At 38.6% G+C, this 24,413-nt stretch overlaps 1 protein-coding gene across 3 annotated transcripts; it reads right to left on the bottom strand.

Moving 5' to 3' along the window:
- wu:fc17b08 (ligand-dependent corepressor) lies at positions 1-24,413 on the bottom strand. Of its 3 annotated transcripts, none has more exons than XM_032540495.1 (7): positions 24,289-24,410; positions 16,421-16,486; positions 15,329-15,408; positions 14,908-15,040; positions 14,250-14,570; positions 14,030-14,129; positions 1-6,555 (listed from the first exon to the last, which is right to left on the bottom strand). In XM_032540495.1, exons 1-7 carry the CDS (start codon positions 24,383-24,385, stop codon positions 1,869-1,871), a joined length of 5,484 nt encoding a protein of 1,827 aa, XP_032396386.1. In that variant the 5' UTR covers positions 24,386-24,410; the 3' UTR covers positions 1-1,868. The 3 variants fall into 3 exon arrangements, with proteins under 3 accessions (XP_032396386.1, XP_032396387.1, XP_032396388.1); XM_032540496.1 differs by lacking the exon at positions 24,289-24,410 and adding an exon at positions 17,427-17,480; XM_032540497.1 differs by lacking the exon at positions 1-6,555 and adding an exon at positions 6,753-11,992 and having other exon boundaries at positions 24,289-24,413.

Raw genomic sequence — 24,413 nt, 5'->3', positions numbered from 1 at the left:
TAAAATTCCAACAACTTTATATCAACTCCAGCAAAAATACAAAGTTCTTAACATAAAGATGCATCATTCTCGGATTACCACAAATAAAGCAGTTATTTCTTTCTAATATACAAAATCAAAATCTTTAAATAGCAACTGTAAAGAATAAACATGTTCAAGTCTGATATTTGATGGGCTGTTTTAGATTTGCTAAATGCATTAGCCTACATGGAGTTCTTAAATAACAATAAAAAACATGACGGACATGTTTTGCATTTACAGATGATATACCCTCTAAAGAGTAATGAACATAATACAAAATAACACTGTGCTAAAAATGACAATTGACAATACACTAATGTAAGTTACTACTGTGGAAGTTAAGAAACTTCACATTATGAGAACATCTGCCTGACAATAATAAAAACAAAACAAACAAAAAAAACATAAAACTGCAACATACACGGATACACAACTCAGAAGAGTGACTAGACTACCCCAAAAAAAGGTCATATCCAACTTGCATGTAATCACGGAAGTAATTCATCACCCTGCAATATACCATTAATGCTAAAGAGGCCATGTGAACTAACAAAATATACACACTTTTTAGGTCTTTGTAATTAGGAAATATTGTTAGCAAAGTGATACACAAACCAGTATCCCAACGTCATCTCAGATGGGCTTGCTGTGCATACAAAGTCTTGAATGAGGTTAGGATTTTTAAAGCTCAGGGGCATAAACATTGTTCTGGGTTTCAGTTCTAGTAAGGCAACGGCTACAATGCACCAGTTGCTAAAACTGTCTCCACATTCACAAGACTTAACACATGCAGAAGCAGGTAAAATACGCAAAGGGAAGTCCCTATCATGAGCAGATAACAATGGGTGCAATGGTCAGAAGTGACTGCAGAGGTACACAGTGATGGAAACTGACCCAAAACATAAAAAAATACAAACATTTGTCATGACACATACGGAGCACACCTGCCTGTTTTAACAATTCAGATATTTTAACATCTAATACAGCCATAGTAAGAACAATATTAAGTTAATGCTCTGGGAAAATGGGAATATAAAAATTAGGTTAGAGTAAATCAGAATGTCTGAATGCCTCAGTCAACATAAGAATTTAGAGATGATGCACGAGGCACAAACTGTGTGGAACGGAAACTATTTGCACACACTCTGAAGCATAAATGTTGACTGCCTCTCCAGGGATTGAAAGTTGGTATAACTAAAGTACAGGAGTTTTCACATTTAGCAACACATTCTATTACTTTACACTTCATAAATAAGGCACTGGGTCACAACAGTCACATATTCACAATGTTGTGATTGGAGGACAGGCTGGAGATACAAACGGCCTACTTACTGAAGGTAACAATCTTATTCAAAAGCAGATCTCCCTTCTCGCAGCAAGCACTGAACAGTAAATGCAATACATACTATCATCTAAAACAATTAGACACAAAATGGCAACAAAATAAAGCAAACAGGATGGTGAGGGACTTTAATGTCACCTTGATTGTTTGTTATCCCAACTTTTAAAATGAGGTTTGACAGGAAATTGTTATCTCCAGCCGTGTCGTAGAGCGCTGAAAAGAAAGCCAAACAGCAATTACATCTGCAAGACATCATGTAGGACCTGTCTGGAGTCTCTAAACAGAGCAAATGCTCGTCATCACATTTGTATTTTCACACTGAAGCTTTACAAAAGCATAAATGACTTTCAAAATGTGTTCCTTCTTCACATATGTTCCTACTGAAAAAGGTGTCCCCTGAAGAGTTTGGTAAAAGTAGAAAAGAGATACTTCTTGTCCTTCTGAATATATTCCAGATAAAAGAAAATGACAAATCCTCTGAATAAAGATGATCTTCCTGTGCATTTCATTTCAAGAATGATGTCCTGGTGCGCTTAGCTGGGGTCTCTAAGAGCTCCTGAGCTCTCTTAGTTGCCGATTTTGTCCCACTCCGTGGCAACAAGGCCGCCTGCCTTCTGTTGTCTGCGGGGGACTTCAAAGCCCCTCTTCTTGTCATTGTGGCTCCCTCAGCTTTTCTGACTGGTTTAGGAGATGCATTTTGTGTTTTCGGGGACTTTGTTGCTTTCTTTGAGGCATTACTGGGGCTCCCACTCGAAAGGACTGCCGCCTCCATTTTTCTCTGGGATCTAGTGAGTACCTGGTCAGGTGAAGTCGGTGCCTTGACATCCATGCTCTGCTGCGGGGTGCCAACAGCAAACTCTGTTGCTTTAATTTCAGCAAAATTACTCTGTGATGATTCCTTTGTTTGGATATCTGCAGCACTCCCTTTATACAAAGTGGGTTTTTCTACCTCTGCTTTCTCTGCTTCAATTAGTTTTTTATTGTCGACCTTGCTTTTAGATGTATCGACAGGGTTATTTTCAGATATTTTAGGAGACCCTAGTCGTTGAGAACACCTCTTGGGCAAGTCTTTTTTAGTTGCATCTCTTGAAGCTCTACTACTGCTCTGAGCCTTAACTGCCCTCTGTTGAACTGGATACTTTGTAGTTTTTTTCCCAGCCAATGTTTTTCTTCTTTCTATTTTTGCTGCAAGTGCTTTCATTTGTTTACCGACAGGTGAGGGTGATTTCTGTGTCTTCAGAGATGGTTTCATAATGGACTTGGCAGCGGATTTTTTGGTGGCTAGTCTATTCATGTTGGGTTTTAACGTTTTTGAGGCCTCTTTGAGTCTAACATTGGTTTGCTGAACCTGCATCTTCTCTCGGATGTTAGAGTATTTCCTCAAGATCCTTGCACTAGCTGGATTCTTTGATTTACCAGAGGATTTCTGGGATTCGTTTATCTCTCCATGGGCTTTGGCAGAGGAGTGTGATTTAGTCAAAGTCTGAGTAGTACTGGGAGGGTCTCTTTTCTCCTTCCCTTTGACTGCATTTGCCTCCTGCTCCAGTGCTTTAGCAATCAGTTTCTGACTCTTAGGGTTGCTCTTTACAGGAGAGGCGATGGCAAACTTTTTCAAATGTTTCTTTAAGCGTTCTGCCTGTAGGCTTGGAAATACCCCCTGAGAAGTCCCTGAAGCACTAGATGAGCTGTGAAAGCACAGCTGAGTTTCTGACGGAAGACGTGTATTCACCTTCTTGACAATGACAAGGGACTTTGTTTCGGTTGTTTCAAGGAACCAACGACAAATACTAGTGAGATTAAAACCTTTCATGAAGAGCATTTGGACTGGTGAGTATTTCTGGTGCTCTGAAGACTTAGATTTTCTTGCCCTGCGTTTACTTTTCCATATAGCTGCCTGCCTGTCTGCTTTGTTTTTGTATTTAGTTGCTGGCTGGCCCTCTTTGTCCATTTGCACCCAGCCTTTTTGCATTTTATCATACTTAATGTTCAGGTTTGTAATTAGGTGTTGGTTTTCTTCTCCAGTCAGAGTCTCAAAGAATTTGTTAGCTTGTTTTGGGGGTTCAGGCCTTGGTGTTATGACAGGGACGGATGAGCTGTTGGGCAACACAGAGACTGGAAGGGGCTTCACCTGAGCTTTGGTTATTTTTTCTGGCTTTATTCTGATTGGGGAAGCTATGTCACTCTGTCTTCCAGCTCCAGTTAGAGCGCTTGTAGAGGGTACAACCAATCTTTGTGACCTCAAAGCCAATTTCTTTGTGTCCACTGATGATGAATGAGTCACAGACTGGTGGGACACTTCAGCCTTACTGCTCTCACTCCTTAATGGCATTCTTGTGGGTTTGCCTGATATGGAAGAACAGCTATCATCTCCACTTGCAGACCTGTCTTCTAAAGATGCTACATTTGGCTTTTGCGGAAAAGAAACGTCACTTACTTCTGCCTCCTTTCGGAGAACACGCTTACTTCTTAATGGCATAATCTGTGTTTGCATTTCAGTCATAACAGGACTTGATCCCTTGCTGCTTAGTTGCGGTTTCTCATTCTTACCTTCATCTACTACAGCCTTTGTGGACCGTAGTTTCTGTTTGGCTTGCAATCTATTTTCTACTTTGTTTGTTTGTATTTCTTCAGAGGTTGTCCCTAATTGCTGAGTGTTTTCAATGTTTAATTCTACAGTGGTCTCTGGTACTTTGTTCTGTTGGGACTGTTCAGAGGTTTCAGAGGAAGATGACCTGATTGGAGGAGAAGAAGTAGGAGGAAGTGAAGGAGGAAGGGGGAGGTGCTCTGTAGATGAAAGAGCACGGGATGCAGTAGATTTTGGAGAGGAAATGGAAGGGACAGCATTTGATTTGGGTGGTGATACTGGAGTTCCAGCTGGCCTCTGGCTGGCTGATCTAAGTTGCCGCGGATGGGAGAGGACAGGCAAACTATCCTGATCTCTCTGACCTTTTTTTTGTTTCTGGATTTGTTTGGTACTTGAGGGAGATGTTGGGCTTGACGGTGTGACAGAGGTTGGTTCTTTCACCTGCTGAATCCCAGCAGTAGTCTCAATTGATTTTACACCTATGTCTGCTTCAGGTAGAGGTTTTTCCAACTTCTTGTTATCAACAGTTGAATCAATAGTTGAGTCAACGGAAGTCTTGTTGGAGACATTCTGACTAGATTTCACTGGGGTTTTATTAGATGATGTGGTACTGGTCCTTGATCTACGACGCAGACTTCTGTCGGAGGCCGATATCGGTCTACCATTGACAAAACCCACTACCACCCCTTCGGTTTTTCTTAACCGCTTTGGCAGCGAAACTACAGAACCTCTTTTTCTACGCCATGGGGGTAATTCCTTCAAGAGCGCATCAAGTGACTTTGAGGACACGTCATCATCATTTTCACCTTCAGTCTCTAAAAACATAACATCATCAACTGCTTCAGGTTTTTTAATTTCTGCCTCTTTTACATTCGGCTCCTCTGCTGAACCAGTGGTGTTCAACTTTTCTGTCACTTCAAAGTTGTCGTAGTGCATCTGTGTCTCTGTTTGAAGTTCCGGACGTTGCTCATCTGGTCTTTCCTCCATTTTATTTTCCTCCATTTCTTCCTCAATTTGATCCACTGGTGACGGGGCACTATTTTGCTGAAGAACAGGCTCACTGTTGTGCAGTTTATCTGATGAAAGTTGGGGCTCATCTTCTTCTAGGGTTGTATCCTCTAATGGTTCTACTACTGCTTCTGGGACTATCTGCTCAGTACATTCCCGTATGTTTTCTTGAGGCTCAGGCTCGTTATCTTTTTCTGCTTCAAATGGAGCCTGTGTAACACTTTCTTCACTTCCTGTTCTGTCTAAATCTGCAGTTGTGTTCTGTTCTACTGTGGTGTTAATATCTGTTTCGTTGTTTTCTGTTGGGGACCTTATTGGAGATGAAGGAGCAGACTGCCCCTTGCTCTGACACGGATCTGTCTGACTTGTTTCAACTATAACATCTATTTCACTGGCTGCTACCTCCACCACATCTCCTGTTCCTGGTATCGCACTCTCATCCGACTCTTGTGTGGACATTTGTTTATTCATTGTCTCCCTGCATGCTCCAGCAAAAAGCATATCCACAGGTGGTACACCTTCAGGCTTTGAAAGTATTTGTTTTGGGGTGACCAATGTGATCAGTTCTGGAATTGGATTTGGACAGTTGCCCCTCCCAGCCAATGTACGGACCGTTTTTAACTCCCATATTTCATCTGAATACGTATGTCCTCTGGTGCTTTTTCTGGCATTGCGACGTGGGAGCATGCTGCACTGCTGCTCCTTAAAACACTCTGTAATTGGTTTGTCAATAAAAACAATGTCACAGTGACCAAGATCAGGGTCAGCCATTTCCCTACAAGCAGAGTCCCTAATCCGATGATCAGAGGATGACCTGATAGTCTTCCTGGCGGTCCGCGGAGAGTCTGAAGGAATGGTCATGTGAACTGAAAACAGGTTTGCTGGTTTATCTTTGGCATGCCCTAGAATCTCTCTCGGCCTAGCTTGATGTGTGTGACTAATCGGATTGTGTCTTTTCACAAAGGAGCTGAGTCTAGCACTATGATTCTCTGTTTTGTTGGATGAATTTGAGTTACCCTGTCTTTCCTCCAAAGTGTCAGAGTGAGATGACAGAGAGGCGTTGAGCACACATGACAACTTCTTACCGGCAGCAATGTTGCTGGTCATGATTTTCATCTTAAGAGGGGCATGATCACCATGACGGTTGTTTTCTGCATCCACTGGAGTAGGGGTGGGTGTGACCAATGCTTGGTTACTCTCTGACCCAGGGCTGCAAAGATCCAAAGCAGGGCCTGCAGTTGTTTTCAGCGACACTGCATTCTCTGGAACATTTTTAATGGCACAGCTGCTTGGGAAAGAATGGGACACATCCTGGACTTCTGACTTGGGAGTGGATTCACTGGGAAACCTCTGCCCAGAGCATGACTTCTCAGGTGTGATTGCGCTGGATTTTGCAGCGGAGCAAGCAGGTCTTTGGATCCCAGAGTTACAGGCTTGCTGTGTATTAGAAGATGCCAGTGCTTTGACCTCTGTCTGTAGAAAACCTATGGCATCTACAATCTGTCTCTGATGGTGGGGACAGAGTTTGGCTATGAATTGTTCCAGCGTGGAGGTCGACTGTAGGTCTCTTGCCTTTGCAATAGGCAACTCTGTAGACTCACTGAGGAGAAAAAAAAGAACAAACAGTTGTAATTGCACATCAAGAAGAAGCAACACTTTCATACTATTGATTGGTATGGGATTATAACATTTATGGAAAATAAATTGTCCCTTCATCTCTAAAGGTCCCTAATAAAGTTGTCAAAAAGGGGTGGAGCTAAATGTTTAAGTGAAATAATTCACAATTGTATGAGGATGTTTATCATTGCATATTTATTAGAAGAATAGGTAATTTTAAAAATGAAACCTTCATCCAGTGAACTTGACCAATTACATTGTTACCGCTATTACATTTTTCTTCATTGCACAGTTGTGCCTTTTGTTACAGTTTACATCAAGAAAACCTTACACATGCACAAGACATTTAGTAATAGTGGCCCACTTAATTAAAACAAGTCAAACACATGTTAATCACTTGAAAGAGCAAATATATTAAGGGGAAAAATAGAGTACATCATTTTTGTCAAGTTTTCATTTATTTAATAACGAGTGCAAAGGGTGACATTTAGATATAAGTGCTCAACAAAATTGACTAGTAAAAGAAAGCTCAAGCATGACTGAACATATCCAACGTTAGTTATTTCAATACCGGTGAGGTTTTGTTTGTGTCAATGCAAATCTAAAATAATCAAACCGGGGAGAGGGGGTCATGTTCCTATATTTCTGGTTAAAGTTTCTTCCAGTGAGGTAGGTCTATTACAAATCCTTCAAGACCTTTGAACTATTTATACCATAACACACACACACACACACACATACATACATACATATACATATATATATATATATATATACACACACATATATATATACATATACATATATATATATATATATATATATATATATATATATATATATATATATATATATATATATATATATATATATATATATATATAAATAAAACTCTGAAAAGGTTATTTTCTTTCTTAAAACAAAAAGGCCACAACAAGCCCTTCCCAAGCTATACTGTGGTCTTTTAACAAGAAAATGAACAGACAATGAAACCACATCTGTATTCCTGAGGTAACATGTCACAAGGCTATGCTGAGTAGTGAATAAGAGAAACAGCTTTGCCCACAGCGTGTGCAGCTGAGCAAGAGGTATTGGCAACTGCAAGGTGAACACAGTATGTAGTCAGAAAATGCTATGTTGAGCATTGTCTAATATTTGTTTAAAACAGATAGTTACAAACTTTTTTTTTATTCAAACATTTGTATACAACTATAAATGCTGCTTTGCCAAATACCATGCTACTAATGTTTTTATTTTGACTAAGTAAAGCTGAAATCTTTAACATCTCACATTTTGTCACCTTTGAGTTATATCAAAGATGTCAGGATATCTACTTCTAAGCTTGCTACGTGGCCTTTGCTCAGTGCTAGTTTCCTGCTATATAGAAAAGAGAGAAAGTGAAATTTGGATTTTCCTACTACTTTGATGAATTGTCAAATAGACAATGTCTGAAATCTTCAGAAATGCAGTTTTAGGATGTTACACTAAAGTGGGTTTTTTCAAATAAATATGTGCCGTTTGAGGCACTGAACTGTAAAGAAACATGTTAATGAATTACCCATTGGTCAACATCTTACCTGTACTGAGGTTTTATTGACATTCATTGTGTAAAAATGTATGAAACTAATAAAATAGTGTAAAGATGTACTTTGTTTTTTTGGCTTCAAACACAAAATGAGTTGTACAGCATGCCAAAATATCTCAAATGGAACCTTTAGAGATCAGAAAATAAATTTAAGAAGAAAAAAAAAAAAAAAATTTCCTGAAGCTCAATCAATTTTCTGCTAGGCTCATTAACTTAACTTATCATCCCTGCTTGCAAGTTATAAGGAGTAAAGCGTAGTACCTGAATAACGAGTGGTAAGCGTTTTATCCCTGAGGGTTTCGCTATCGGTTTCACTTAGCATTGCAGTGAAGAACTATAACAAAGTACATGCCTTTCTCTTCCAGATGAATAAAATAACCAATCTAACAAGCAAAAGCAAACCAAACTTATTTCCACAATATTTCACAAGCACACAAACATGGATGAGTTCACTCTACAATGCTCATATACTGCACATTAGGGATATAAATAATCTGGAAATCACAAACTACTATATTTTATCATACATCTTCTGTGAACTATTAACCTAATGTTGGTTAAATGGTTTAAGGATATTTCAAGTTCACAGTTAATCTATTTGATACATTGTTGACTTGACAGTAAACACACCAACACTCCAGTATTTTCAATAAAGCATCCTCAAAGATAAACTTCACCATATACAACTAACTTGACATATATGATTTAGTCCAATCATGCAAAATATAACTAGTCTCATTCCTGAATACATTGTTGATGTTAAATTAAATATCCAACATCTGTAGGTAATTATTTATGACAGAGATACTCTTTAGTTGTTTTAGACTTTTTTTCCCTCATACAATAAATTTAACAAGCAAAAGACACCCAACTTTTGTCAGAATAAGTTGGGACAATCTTAAATGTTATCCCTTCACATCTATTATGCAAGACAGTTATATGAACCTTTTAAGCATTATCTATTTATGTCTATAAATATTATGTGAATAACTTTTTGTTTGTTTAAAGCCATTTACATTCATGGTTACTTAAAATAATTAATAAATATTGATTAATAAATACTGCATTAACAAAAATCTCCAAAAATCTCCATTTGAGTAGGTATGTAAGGGGATGCAAACACTTCCTCCACTTAGGAAATCAAAGGTTTCTCCGAAGCAGGAGATCAAAAATGCTTTTGTCACAACTGTCCGAAGAACGTTCCCACCCCAAAACGAAAGAAATATTGAGACAAAGAAAATATTAAATCGATTATCAGGGTACAATGAACTACAAGGATACATTAAACTATTTACATCTTGGTTGAACTTTGATAGATTTTCTACTGTTAACTAACTTGACAGTTAGTAGGACAGCTCTTTGTGTAAACTATTCACCTTCACTCAAATAACTTTACAATAAACTGTGTTGCGTACATGAGAAATTGCTACATAAAACAGCTACGATAACAGTAGACTGTGATATGGGTTTTCCAGATGAGGTAGTCGACCATTAGATTTGCTACAATAGACAATGAGCAGTGCAAAAAAAATGTTCTGCCTGTCAATAAACCCAAAGCGCTTGCATGTATAATATATTAATTCAAATGCATGTAATACTCTAAATGATGCTGGATGATTGTCAATGCAAGAATAATTGAATGAACGTGAATCAGTGACTAGATTTTACTTAATGATATCAATCATAAATGTATACTTTAAGCCACTGCTTTGTTGTTTCTACCGAGACCAAGTTATTCAGAAATTTTGTGAATATGTATAAAGATTATATGCAATTTAGAGTGGTTACTAGTTGTAAATAGAGTTTGAGGTAAAGTGAGAGGAAATGCAATACATTTAGAGCAAGTTGCAAAGGAATACAAAGAAAACTAAGAACAGAAGCCCAACAAGTTAGTAGTTAGTAAGTTTACCATCTAACAAAGTTGTACTATTGTTGCAGTGCTATTAGCATACAAGTGTTTCCCTGAACTATGTTACTGCTGAACCCACTCACAAAATGTTTACAATCTAGGCAACTGTATGTAATATATGCCTGCAAATATATTATCTATGTTAAATGCTTGTAGTGAAGGAATCATTTCTTTTATCAAAAAATCCAAGATCGTCAACATTGTGTACATCTTAAATCCTGCCATTTGCAAAAAATAATAACCAAGATTTTCTAGAGCTGTGCGTCAACCTGATGAAAGAATAATGGGCCATGATCCCATATTCTGGAATGTCCTGAGGTATTAGTGATAATGCACAATGAGGTGTCCATTTCAGTCATAGACATGCATTTGCAAAACAATGACAGAGACCTTCCCTGTAATCCCTAAAGGCCTACATACACAGTTGAATTGACATATATTTTCCCCCCATTTACTTTGGACATATGACCAGGTATTCTGAACAGTACTGAGAGACGACACCGAGGGGCGCCACTTCCTTAGACATGATTCAAACGTTAAGAATAAATGTATAGAGCTAGGAATGATTATTTTCAAAATATAACCTAAACAATAAACTGAAATTAATTAACAATAAACTGTAGTATATTAGAATTCTTGAAAGTATGCCTTCCAGGCACAATATGTAAGGCAAGAAGACACTTCTGAGTGTTTTAGATAGATGGCTGTAACATTTGTATGAATTACTGACCAAAGTGAGGGGTAAAATTACATAAGTTAATAAATATGGGTATTTTGAATTAAGTGTTAGACACAGCTATTAAAGTTTTATGGAAAAACAAGTCAGCTACTACCACTGTTTAGCAAATGCATCATCTGTCTGGTTAAAGAGTACATCACTATTGATACTTTACAATTACTGTATATCATTCATTTGATGAGAGGCTTCCATCATGGAAATCATTTCTGTTCTCTTCAGATGCACTCTCTCTTTTCTCTGAAACAATGTGCTGGGAGTTTTGGAGTTCTTTCCTCTCTGGAGACCGTGAAACACCCTGTTCCTCTACATTTATCAGCTTCAGTTTCTTTTTTGGGGGATGTTTCAAGGTTCCCAGTCGCTCCTTAACTTTGTATTCCAGAGTGCTGTGTGGAATGCCATAGATCGTTTGGGCTTTAGACACACTCATTTTTCCACCCATCACCACCTCAATAGCCTCTTCAAGCAGGTCAGTGTTGTACTGTCGATATCGCCCCCGTTTCTTCCTTGGCTGCTTGTTACCTGGGTCTGACTCTGAATCCAGTAGAAAACTTCTCCGCAAGGCTTTGTGGTCAGTGTTGTAAGGCCAGTATTCCTTCTCTGAACCTGAGCTACTAAAACCTCCACTGCTCTTTTTCTGGATCTGCCTCGGTAGAATGGAACAAAGTGCCTTTCCCAGACCGTTATCACAAGCTGATCCCGAATACGCGTTGGACAGGGAATCCCAAGACGGGTCCGTGGCCGTTGCTAAAACTCGCACCTGAGGAATCTTGAGGTCGAAAGATGATGACTGAGAAGGGGAGATGCAGTGGTCCCTGCAGGCCTCGTGAAGGTTTACTTTCTCATAGGCAAGTGGCTTTGTCCAAAGTCCAGCAGCTTCCAACAATTTGGGTATGTCTTTAAGGTGCTCACTAGCCTCACTGTTGGTTTTAAGTTTGAGGAGGGCCCCAAAATGACTTTTAAAATTCCAGGTAGCAGATCCATTTTTGAAAAGGTTAGTAGGTCCAGAGCTGTTGCTGAGAGGTGACTCTGGGTCGCTCTCAAGATTGGGCTCTTCTTTGATGTGCAGCGAGTATGCAAGAGATGAGGATGGCTTATAACGGGTGGAGTGGCCAATATTCTCCCTCATCCTCCCATCCTGTAGGCTCCTCATAAACAGCCCGACTTGCCCGTCCGCTCTCAAGGATCGCCTGATTGGATGGAAGGAAATTGGGTGTAAGCAGAGCTTGCACAGTGGCTTTTTTCTCTTTTCTAAAAGGAGGATGGGTTGGGGAGGGGAGGATGATGGCCACTCCTTTATTATATGACCTTGCTTTGGTAACATCACTATCTTCTAAAATAACTGACTGCATGGTTGTGTGTGACTTTTAAGAACAAAAAAGGCTCAAGTTGTAAAAACTTTTATTTGCTTGCTGTGATGCCTGTTAACAAAGTGTGCAACAAAATAAGAAACAAAAAGAAAAGAAAGGGCAAATGAACAATTCAAACAAAAGCAAAGAAAAGGGCATTTATTGGAGTACATTAAAAGGCCTTGGCTCCAAAAGCATAACCAGAAGGAGGCATTATTTGTCAATGCAGTAAGGCAGCTTGGCACGTAGCCATTAAGCAGGGCACACTAACTATGTCATACAAAATGACTGGTGCAAATAAAGTTCTTGACATTTTGTGTGTGACGTTACCACTGAACAAGCACAGAAATAAAAGAGTAAGCCAGCAGAGGGTTGTGTGTATCAAAGTCAAAACCTGACTAACTGAAGTGTGATCACATGAAGAAAAAGAAAACTTATTAAATAATAATTTTTACTTTGTCCTTCAAACGCAAAATTGTTGTATTTGACATTCATGAAATCAGAGCCAACTTTATTCTGCTAGGAATGATCTGCATGGATGATCATTTATATAATCAGCTCTCAAAGCAGCAGAAGAGGAGCATGCAATGCCACTAGTGCTTAATTAATCCATATAAAAATGTAATTATAGGCACATTCAAGTCCAGATGCCTATAATAACGGTATCAAGAGGATTTGCTCTTAAGCAAAACAGAATACACTACATTACAATTCAATCCTATTTAGATTAGATCAAATGTTTGATTAAATAAATATGAAATAAAATCACAATTTGTCTACAAAGAATGCAATTTCAATTTGAAAAATACAACCATCTAATTTAGATGAATGACATGGGAAAATGTTTATTTTTTTAAACTTTATATTAGTGACTATAATCTGCTGAAAAGGTTGGCATCATGTTTATCTGAAGCATGCAATATGAAACCTACTTGTGTTACCAGCACAGTAATAGATGTACAGGCAATGCTTATTTTGAAGATTAAAACAACTGAATACAATCTTTCCTTGGGAGAAAAACATGGCATGCAAATGTGTATGAAATTATTTAAACACCTCTACTAGTACTACATTATTAAGAATCAATGTAGTAAATCATCATCATCATCATCATCATCATCATCAGGCTAGTAAAGTATTATCATCAGGCCAGCCGGTGCCAGACAAACGGCTCTTTTACAGCAGTCATTTTGATATGTCTTATTAATCAAATATGTTATGGTCCTGTTCCATTTAGGTGGGTTGTGACACAAAATATAACAAGACCTCAATTACTTTGGTGAATTTCACCCGTGTTTCCCTTGTATGACATGTTGAAATGGCTGCTGTGAAAAGGACCTATGATGAACATGAACAAGTCCAAGCTAACAGAATAATTTTAAGCCACAGTAGCTCACAAACTAAGATGCTGCCCTTTCAGTCCCTAGCTGGCGATAACAGTGACCGGATAGACAAAACTTGAGGACCAGGCAGCTGAATTAACTTGAAGTCTGCAAGGTCATTTATTCTGAATGGCAGTATAAAAACAAACTGCACTGGAGTGAGGTTTAAAAGCAGAATCCAGTAGCAGAACCACATGGAAGATTTTGCTCTGTTGCAGTTGGTAACCCCCTTTCACATGTTTCTTTGTGGCAAAAAACCTTATGTTAGCACAACCCTGTTTGTTAATTTTTTTATTTTCATTAAGCCACCAACTATCAGTGATGTTCAATTTCAGGACTCAAATTTCAGGCCTCAGCTGATGCCCATGCATTGATGCCACTACGCGTAAGCCTTCATTCCAAATTAGTGTTATGAGTCATGACTACAATGTAACATATCATCAAAACATTACTACTTAAGGACTGGAGACTAAAGAGGCAAAGAAACTTATCTTACCCTTTAAGCGTGGATGTGGCTGGAGAAAGGCAGGGACTACGGACAGGCAGGGTGCTGCTACTATAGCGGTTCTTTTTAATAGATAAGTCAAGAACTCCATCTGTTACAAAAAAGGCAGAAAAATAAAAAATAAAAAAAATATCAGACTGGTCTATCACCAATGCACTAGCTGAGTCGTGAATAATCCTCCTTGTTACAGATGTGTTTAAGTTCTCAGTACCTTGTTCACTAGGCACAGCCAGGGGCCTCTTGATGGTGAGGTCAAGTGGAGCATCCTGGTCAGCCATGAGGAGCTTGCTGAGGACTGGGTTCTGGTTGTGTGCAGGCCCGGCTAGGGGGGGAGCAGGGCTGGTAGAAGGAAGAGCCCCTAAGAGCAATGGTGGGGTTGGTAGGCTTTGGTCAGAGCAAGGCTGGGAATCAGAGCCACTGTCCTGAGGGGAGCTGGTTTTTGAGGTATATTCGGCAGCAAACTGTCGGATCATTCTCTGAAGGATCTCTCGGGCCACTACTGGAATGTGTGGGTCCGAGAAATTTGGTGTATCTGAAAGAAATTAAATATGGGAGGTAAAACTGTTACGTGTGCATTCCTTTACTGAGCTATAAGTAGCCATTGGTAAATATTCACAACCACACTGTACAAATATTTTAAGAATAAAAGCAGGCTTGGTACCCGGCCTGCAAACAACCCCAAAGAAAATACATGCTAAAGTAATTTTCCGCATAGAAGTTATAGTTGTAGCAATTGTATTTCTTGCTAATTTATAATTAACAATTAAAGCTTACCAAGTGACGGTGTACGCCATCTTGTCTGCAGGCAGGTTATTTTGTACAAAGCACATTAGTGACATAATGCAAAATACTGAGACATTAAGACTCACCTTTTCTGCAGAGGACTGCATTGAGAAATTCCTCGGCTTGTTTCTCTAGTTTGCTGATTGTGGTCGGATCTTTAACCAGGAGAGGTTTAGGTGTATTTTCAAGCCCTTCGTTGCTTAAGCCAATTAAGTGTTCCTGTCAAAAGACAAAACTGTTAAGTCAATGGTCTTTAGACGTTAACAGGATACATACAGTATATACTGAACAATACATAGAAAGATTTTTTTTTTGTTTTTTTTAGTTCATACTGAATTGTCCTCACTTTAGGTAATTGGGTGCCCTGACCGAATATAGAGCACAGGCCCATTTAATGCACTCCTAACAGTCATCCATCCATTGTCCACTTTTAGTTGTCCCTCCTACATCAAAGTGAAATTCTGAAAGACAGCACCAAATTGTAAAAAAAAAAACAATAACTCTTACCTTTACTTTGTCTCGTCTCAAACAGCAGAATAGACAATTTTCATCAAATGACCAATCAGACACTGCTGTAGGTTCGAAGTCTATGGACAAAAAAACAGGTAAAAGGCAATGAAATACAATTGTGTGAAAATATCCTATCTTCTTGTGTATTTTTAGCCAACTTAAAGCTCGCTACAAACCAGTGCCTTAACAGACAGAACAACTGAGGGAGGATTTGGCACACAGTCATAGTAAGAGCTTTCAATGAGTTGCAATGTTTTGACATCAAAATCAAACTGTCCCTGTAAATTTGACTGCCTTTTGTTGCTCTCAAAGTACATACACAGACATACACATAAAGCTAAAAACAAGGACAACAAAATTGAACAAGGTAAACATAAACATTTGACTACTATGTACAGATATAAAGTAAGTTTGTGTAGAAAATGTGAATATAAACATATACACATACTGTATGTACATACATACACACATAAACAAACAGCTTTATGAGGATTGTAAACAGTTATTTTTCAAACCTACAGTGTCCTGTATTCAGTATGGAATATTCTTCAGAGAACAACTCAATGACAAGACTCGACGATGAAAATTTATGAATGAAATGAATAAGTGGGTCAGAGGCCTAAACAAAGTGATTTGATTAGTTTGAATGAGAGTGACCAAATCAGGAGCAGATTGAGTCAGTTAAACTTTTTTAAGTTAGCCTTTGTCACAACTGCTATTGTAGAAAGTTTACAAGACTTTGACAGTCCTCTCACTGCAAATGTAATAAAACCTAAACAATGGCTACTACTGTCTCACTAACATCATGCATTGTAAATACATGTCTGTAGAACACTGTAGACTTTTACACTGGCCCCATGCCATCTAAAACAACAACTTTGTAGGAACACAAGGCATCTTCTCTTCTGCAGCCAGAGAGGCTTTCTTGTAGAGTGAATGTAGAGGGGTACCAGACGGTACAATGCAGAAGCATTGTCATAATGCCCAGACAACAGATTATGCTTGACACAAATTTCTCATTCATGTCATTCATACACTTGTAAGATCATGGCCACTATTATGATAATTAAAATGGTCTGAGATTCTTACCCTTAAATAATTTTAGGTCTTCTACCAGCTCTGGACCAAACAGACCTTCGAGAATGCTCTCAAAACCTGAGGAAAGACATGAAATTCAATAAAACTGAGCATATAAATTTTGACATAGCATTTGTTAAGATTTTCTCCTAATTAAGGCTTTGTGCAGAAACCAACAGAAGCAGAACAGCGACGTAAAATGAACCACTGTTTAAGACAACCTTATCTGCCCAAGGGCCCAAATGAATTTGCTGTACTCCAGAAAAGAAAAAACAAAAGAGCCTGGTCTACTGTACGTCACCCTGCTTGTCTTTGCCTATTTCATCTTGACAACCCCTGAAAGCAACCCTTTGCTTCTATTAAAATACATATATGTTTCAGTTTTCACCCCAGATTTTTACTTTAACAGTAAATACATGCACGCCATCCTCCTGTTGCCAAGCAACTAAAGCACCTACAGAGTTGGGATTGACTGTATGCTTTAAAAAAAAAACAGTCAAAAACAAGACTGTATAAGATACTTTGACACCATCACGTAATGTTGCAGATTGGGAATCCGACCAAAGCGAAATCTTTGCAGTCCACTAATGAGTTTACAGTTAAGCAACTTACAAAGCGCTTCCAAAACCTCCTATGAATCACATATACAGGCTAAGGAAACATCTTATATGAATTACTGATAAGATGGTGGTATTCTACAGTCCCAACTGTTTGAAAGATGCATATGACTTTTCTTAACAGTGCTGTAACACAACATGTAATGTCTGCTTACTGCTGCAGGGTCAGTGTAACCAATCCAAAACCACTACATGCATTAAATTAAGCGCTAAAGAGGTCAGAGGTAGCATCTGTCTACTACACACCAAAACATAACAGATGGTTGTTAAAAATCTACGTAAAACAAGTATTTATAGCATTGAATAGTAATATTTTTGAATGAACATCACAGTTAAACATCACAATTAAATTAGCCAAGTGTTCAATTAGTCATCTAAAACATAATAAAAGGCCTACTTACACTATGTCTTTACAGATAACAAGAGAGGAAATGATCAGCCCTTACCGTCCACTCTCTTCCTAAACTCACAGTAAATTCAATAAAAGCTGTCATCTGTTAAATGCCCTCACTCTGCTTCCCTACAAATTCCCACCCACTTTTCAACAGCCAAACATAAAGAGGGGAGGGGGCGAAGTGGTGAAACACAGCCTTGTCCATAGCTGCAATGTGAGTCTGTTTCTGGGTTAGTGCACAGGACTTGAGCTGTAACTATCTAATCCTATTCCTGAAACATTTTAGAGGCAGGGGGAAAAAAGTAGGTCATCCACTTTCGTTTGACAAAGCAGCACCATGACATCAAACTACTCTTCAGGAATTTAGTTTAGGGCATTTAAAAATGTGTCATAGTTTAAACCATGAGTTTGAGGCAATATTAACACGTTCCAACCTACTGGCAATGTATGGTGTGGTGTAGTGACTAATAAAAAAAGAACCTCTTCACACAAAACAAAAGAAGCAACCTAAATTGGGAAGAGCAAGCTGCCATTAGCAAAGAATGAAATATTGATAGCGTGTATAGCTGTCATGCAAGCTCTCAAAGCCACAGTTAAAATGCACATCAACCCCTCACAGTATTGAGTACCCTACAGTTGTTGTATGTTATGCAATTTGGGATATCAAAATAACACAGTAATGTTCAGCTTTCAGGTGTATTTCCTGTTTAAAGGAACATTCACCAATTAATTCACTGAAGAGGAAATTCGGCCACCAATGAGCTGGTACTACACATACTGGTTCGGTGTGTTAGGGTATAGCGGTACAAAGTGATAATGAGAAAAAGAAAAAAGAAGCCCTGTATTATTTTCCACTAGGCTTAACACCTAAATTATATTAAAACTTATCACGGTCTAATAAAAATGACAGTCATGACAGAGATATCAAGTTAATGAGGTTAGCAAACTTCCTCCATTGTAAAAATGGGGGGGGGGGTGTATGCCTAAAACCATTAGAAAATGTAGTCTGTTATCCACAATTGTTAGTGCATAATATTATATGGTTTATTTTGTTTTAAACAGTAGCAGAGAGTCAACCATTCATGTCAATCATCTTGATGTGAGGGGAATGATGATTTAAGACCACTTTGCTATTTCCAACCGTTGTTGCCTTGTTTTTTTATTTACTCCTAATATACTGTGGCTTGCGTCCACGCAATTTATAGCTGAGTGAAGGTACAGCTTAATTGTCACAGTGATATGCTGAAATGAAAAATGAAATAATATAACTAAAGTCTTTGCTGAAATGAAAATGAATCAGCTTTGTTCCGGGGATAAGAGCGGCAACTTTTTAGCTACAAACCACAATTATTACTCAAAATACATTCCCACTTTTAACCATAAAATAGGGAATAAGAAGAAATGAAGTGGACGAGTTTATTTGGTTAATAATCCAATCCAGTCCAATAGGGCTGCAATGTACAATAATTTTCAGTACCAATTTATATACATCTCATACATACATTTTTGAGTTATTGTTTTGTCAATAACATAGTGGAGCCTTAAAACTACTTAGTAAGACCAACATCAAAACCAAAACACATAAAGAGGAAAACAACAAGCAATTCTGATGAAACTGTGTGCAGCTACATTTGGCATCGAGACTTCATAAACAACTAACGTGAAGCATCAGCCAAACCTTAACCATAAAAGTTTCTAGGAGATCTTTTCATGGAGCTTATGTAGACTTACAGTGAGCAACAACTCTGCCTCGAGCTTTAACTGTGCTCCAGGACGAACATGGAGAGTGGGCGCAAGCATGCTGTTATACATACTACAATTGACACAGACACATTCTTCAGACACATACTAGAAAAGATGATGACATTTGACTGAACAACATGATTAAGTCAAAAATGTAAAAAAAAAAAACAACCTGCGCGACCACTTAAGAATAGGACAATGGATGGGGAATACAGTGTAGTGCAAGAAACAAGCTCTTAACTTTTACACAGAGAGGATTCCTCCAAATAACGTAGCAATGCTTGGGTGGTCGTGTGGACTTTTGTCTAGATTGTTCAACTAACTTCTGAAAAATCTTGTATTTTCAGCCATAAATTACCCAATACTGCAGTATGCTTGGACCCCATCAGTAGTTTCTATATTAAGACGTAAGAGTCACAAAATCTCAAGAGTTTTATCATATTCAGAGTGCAAAGTTTATCCAAATTAATCCAAAATAAAAGTGATTCAACTAGGAAAATGCCATGTCCTGCTAACCGTTAAAAAATCTTTAACAACAAGCTATGCAACATTGTCTATGGACAGAACTAATGGACACCAGAAGTAATGGGTTCTGCTTCCCTAGTTGGGTAGCTCCCCACATGTCCACTTACAAGTTACATTCATAAATCAGGTCAAACGGGCTCACCTGACAAACCACAACAATTCTCTCTTCTGGCAATGGATAGCCTGTATCCCTAGTAGGAAGACAATGTGTGAATATTTCAAAACACTTACATATACTATACAGTAAGTGTAAGGAACTTCATCATGAGTTCTTTCTATGTCTACTATTCAGAAAACCAACAATTGAAATTTATGATTTCCTGATTCCAAAAAACAAATGTCAATAAAATACTAACAATTAGTCTCATCATGGTACTGCAGTGCTCTTTCCAGTGGATGACCCACCCTTTCCTCTGCCGCTCTACTGCTACGGGTGTACAGTGCTGCATCAACCCCCACTCAGCCCATCCCCCACTGTAACTACTGTACACATACTATCTCAGGAGAGACCATGAGCTCGCAGAACAGGAGCTTCCCTAAGCTCAAATCAGTGTGCATCCAAAATAAACCTTGGTAAATCTACCATCTTTTGCTACAGCCTTTGAAAAATACTAGACAGATTGATCATTCATAAACGATTGTATCTTTAAAAAAGGCATTGTGTTTTTAAAATCTTACCAATGTTCAGATTGTGATGTTCAGAGAGTAATTTTGCAAGAGGAGGGTCACTGATACCCCTGAGCAATGCTCTATAAAGATGTAAGATAGGGCTGTGGGCTGCGGATGAGTGCAGAGATGACAAAATTGCACAAATTAGTTGAGCTACAGTTCATGACTATTTTCATCCCAAGTCAGCCCATCATAGAGTCCAAGCCTAATGCCTAACCATCTAAAAAGCCTTTACTATTGCATACTATGCTGTCCACAAAAAAAGTAACTAACTGTAGGTCAACAAGACAAGTCAGACAAGTTAAGATATTACATGGGCATGAGCAAAGAAGTGCTTGAAATGTTATTTGGCTACACATTGTGATAATTTCAAGCAATATACAGTAGTTGAATCAGGCTCTACAGTGAGCAATGAGGTGGCAGCTTTGAGCAACATCTAGAGAGGGAGAAAAACATGGCTTGAATACTTACAAGATATGATGCAAGCTGACAGTTAAATGGTGTAATGCTGCACAAAACATAACTTTGAATAACAAATATGATACCACCATGATTTTAGGCAAATATGAAAAAGGGTGCATGCTCACACACAGACAAACACCACTTAATTCCATATAAGACCATTAAAGCTGGTGGTCATGTTTTGCAAAATGTCAACAAACCTTAGCCATCTCTTTTGGCAAATACAGAAAATGTAGGCCAAAAGCCCATCAGAGAGAACATGCTGGAACAGAAAATGGGCCATACTAAAGTTTAAATAATAAACAAGACAATCTGCCAATTTGTTTGAGCACATCCTTATTCCCACTAACCCACATGTCCAATGCATGCATGAATAACTGGCATTCCTGGCATTTTCAAGTATCAGCTGGTGATGTTCTAGTCCAAATTTTCCCAAATACAGACAAAACACACATTTTCAGCCACACAGTTTTCATCTGGGGGCAGATGGACCATGGACACATGTATGGGCAAACATACAGACAATTGTTGCTCCTGTTCTATGGGACAATTGTCTTTGTCTCTGCCCTGCAGTTTAACTGCTCACATTAAATACACAAAGACAAAATGTCCATTTCAGCATCAGCAGGGTGGTGGTGGCGTGCAACCCTCTCCACCAAAATGCCAAACAAAAGTATGCCCTTGTTGTCATGGACAGAATATGCCATTCTGCAGCAAGCAGACTGATGCTGTTGTCATGTACTCTGCAGCTTAACAATTATAGCCCAAACACAAAAGGACATTTGTCAATCATAAAGGGGGAACTGGCTAACTGAGCAGTCCTGGGGCTGGAGCTAGTGACTAGTCAGAAAGCTATTATTCCCTCTCCATTTTCATTTCAGTGAGGAGCACACAGCCCACCTAGTATTGTAGCCTTTTCGCAGGAATGTGTTTGTACTGGATCAGTCCACATATATCCCTAGCCTAGTCCTTATTAAAACTAATGTGATCACTAAGAATACTATGTACAATAGTTGGTGCCAACTTCCAACTGTGCAGTTAAATAGCCCTACTATTACAACAAATAATTGAAGTGCATTTAATTATAATGCCTATAACATCATAAATAATTCTGGACATAGTACATCATTCTGGACTAAAACTTTGGTTAGACTAGTTGTATGTAGACTAGTAGACTAGTAGTATGAATGACAATTGCAAGACAGTTTTAGGTGATTGGTGCAAATTGTTTAACTGCACAAGTTCTTTCTAATTATAAAGTCAGAATATAACTTGCAACAAATAAATCAAGAGTCAAACATGTAACACACCACAAGACTCTTAAAAGACACAACTGTCAGATTTAGTGTCACTGCTTCCCGAAACGTCACATATCTACTACTTTAATTCATGTCTAGAAATGTGTGCACACAGTAAGCCTTGTATGTACATTACACAGTTCAATAAGACATACACATAGCAGCAACTTTAAGTGAGGTGGATTTAATGTGATATTTTGAGATCAGCAGCGTCAGAAGTAGCGTTTTGGGTGTTTCAAATTATTTTTTTGCATCCATGCTGTGCTCATTCCCTTAATGAGTCATTACATGAAATAATGTGTTCATATTTCCCTGTAAAACTGATAAAAGTGTATATGTATTATGTTTAATCCAGAAAAAAAAAAAAAAGATAAAAACATAGGAGCTAATTTTATTTCAACATTAGGGTCACCAAGCAACTCTGCTCCTCATTTGTGTAGTCAATCTGTGTTTGATACTGTTGAGTGTCCACAATGGCTGTTGCTATGTTACCGAGTCAAAAGAAGGAGGTTGGCAAGGCATGGATTTAAAAATGGCCTCTCTGCTTTCTGTCAAATGGTGTAAAACTACTATTAATATAAGCCATCTGTCAATATGTGTGGAACTGAATAATTAGATGGTGGATTGGAAACTTATCACAGAGAACTTCATATTGTTCATGGACGAATATGTTTTATTAATCAAGTGTTTTAGAAAATAAATTGTCAACAACTGAAATGTCTACTATCCTAGCAGCAATGTCAAATGGTTTTACTTTGCCTGAAGCAGAGCAACAGCAGTTAAAAACCAAATACTTTTAAACCTTCCCATTCAACATGCAAACCAATTATTGGTAAACAAGAAAGTGAAACCATTACTTTGTAGAGTCAGGGGATTACACCTTGAATGCATCACCTGGGAACAATGTTTGTTGTACCAAATTTTATGGCAATCCATCAAGTAGTTTTGAAAACATTTTACTAAAAGTCAACCTGCTGGTGGTGCTAGATGAAGATATTTCAGTCTGGTCCAAAGTAGCGGACCAACAATGCATGTATTATAAGAACTGAATACGGTGTTTTAGGAGGAGCCCTGTTCAATCCTATGAGAGTTGCTCAGTGGCGTATGAAGCCATCATTGAGCCAAAAATGACCCTGATAATAGGTGCTGCTCCCGTATTGTGCAGCCCATAGAGCCCTAGCCAAGCCAGCTACTTCCTGTTTAGCTACTTCTACACCGCTAACTTGAATAATGTAACAGCTTTTCTAGACTGTCCAAATGTTATTGGATCGAATGGATCACAGTAAAACGAGACCTTTTGCTCAAAGAAATGTATCGACTGATTTACAGAAATCTCTCTTGCCATGTCTAAGGGAAAGTCTTTTCGGGTCAAAGGGCATCACGTCAAAGCCCAACGCGCTTCCTGGGGGGCCTGAAACCAACCAAGAGATAGACCAAAAGGTCTTTCTGCCCAAGCCCTTATTTAGTGTAATGTCTTGTTCTGCTAGCCCCTACTAAGGATATTGCTTTAGCTATACTACTGCAGCATTATAGTTCAGCTTCAACTTCCACCCTCTAACTAGCTTTAAACAAACAATGCCTTTCCAATTATTTGTGTAAAGGGGTCTGAAAACAACTAACATTGTAGAAGTTTATTAGTGTAACTTCACTAACTTAGTGTTCCCAACAGTGGGGTCTCAGCCACTACCTCAATGCAGTAATGTGAGCCCGCAGGAGGTGATTTGAGAAAAGCAAGTAAAACATCCACAACAGTTGTAGCCCTCCCCCATCCAGAATACAGTATCACCATCACACACGGGAACGCGCATTTACCAAACAGGGTCTTTTAGCCGACGCAACGCATAGAGACACTCCCTTTAAAACAAGCACGGTGCCCTTTAAACAAACTAACCTTACGCCATAAACGTTAGCTAGATAACTAAAGTCTACAGTTCGGATATAAAAACCAATAAACAACAGCAAGGAAACCCAAGGAGTAGTGCAACACTGCCATAAACTGCTAAATGTTAAGTAACTGCACGGGCTGGTTACCGTGAGACGGAAACAGTTGAGGACAAAAAAGTCGCTCGGAGATGAGTCCGGTAATAGATGGTTATTTACATCGGTAACGGTCAAACTGAGGCGAAATTCAACCAGTAAAATTGTACGCAGTGTTACTGGCATTATCCTTACCTACACAGCGAATTAGTTTGTGTCGCCAAGAGTCAAGTTCCTGCCGAAAGCCGCGCCTGTCGATAGAGCATTGCTGCCTTTTACACTGACTCGCCATTTTCTATCGTTCTTGTCTAGCGGGCACG

Source organism: Etheostoma spectabile, chromosome 17 (genome assembly GCF_008692095.1).
Source record: "Etheostoma spectabile isolate EspeVRDwgs_2016 chromosome 17, UIUC_Espe_1.0, whole genome shotgun sequence".
Taxonomy (NCBI): Eukaryota; Metazoa; Chordata; class Actinopteri; order Perciformes; family Percidae; genus Etheostoma; species Etheostoma spectabile.
This window is presented reverse-complemented; position numbering and strand designations above follow the sequence as displayed.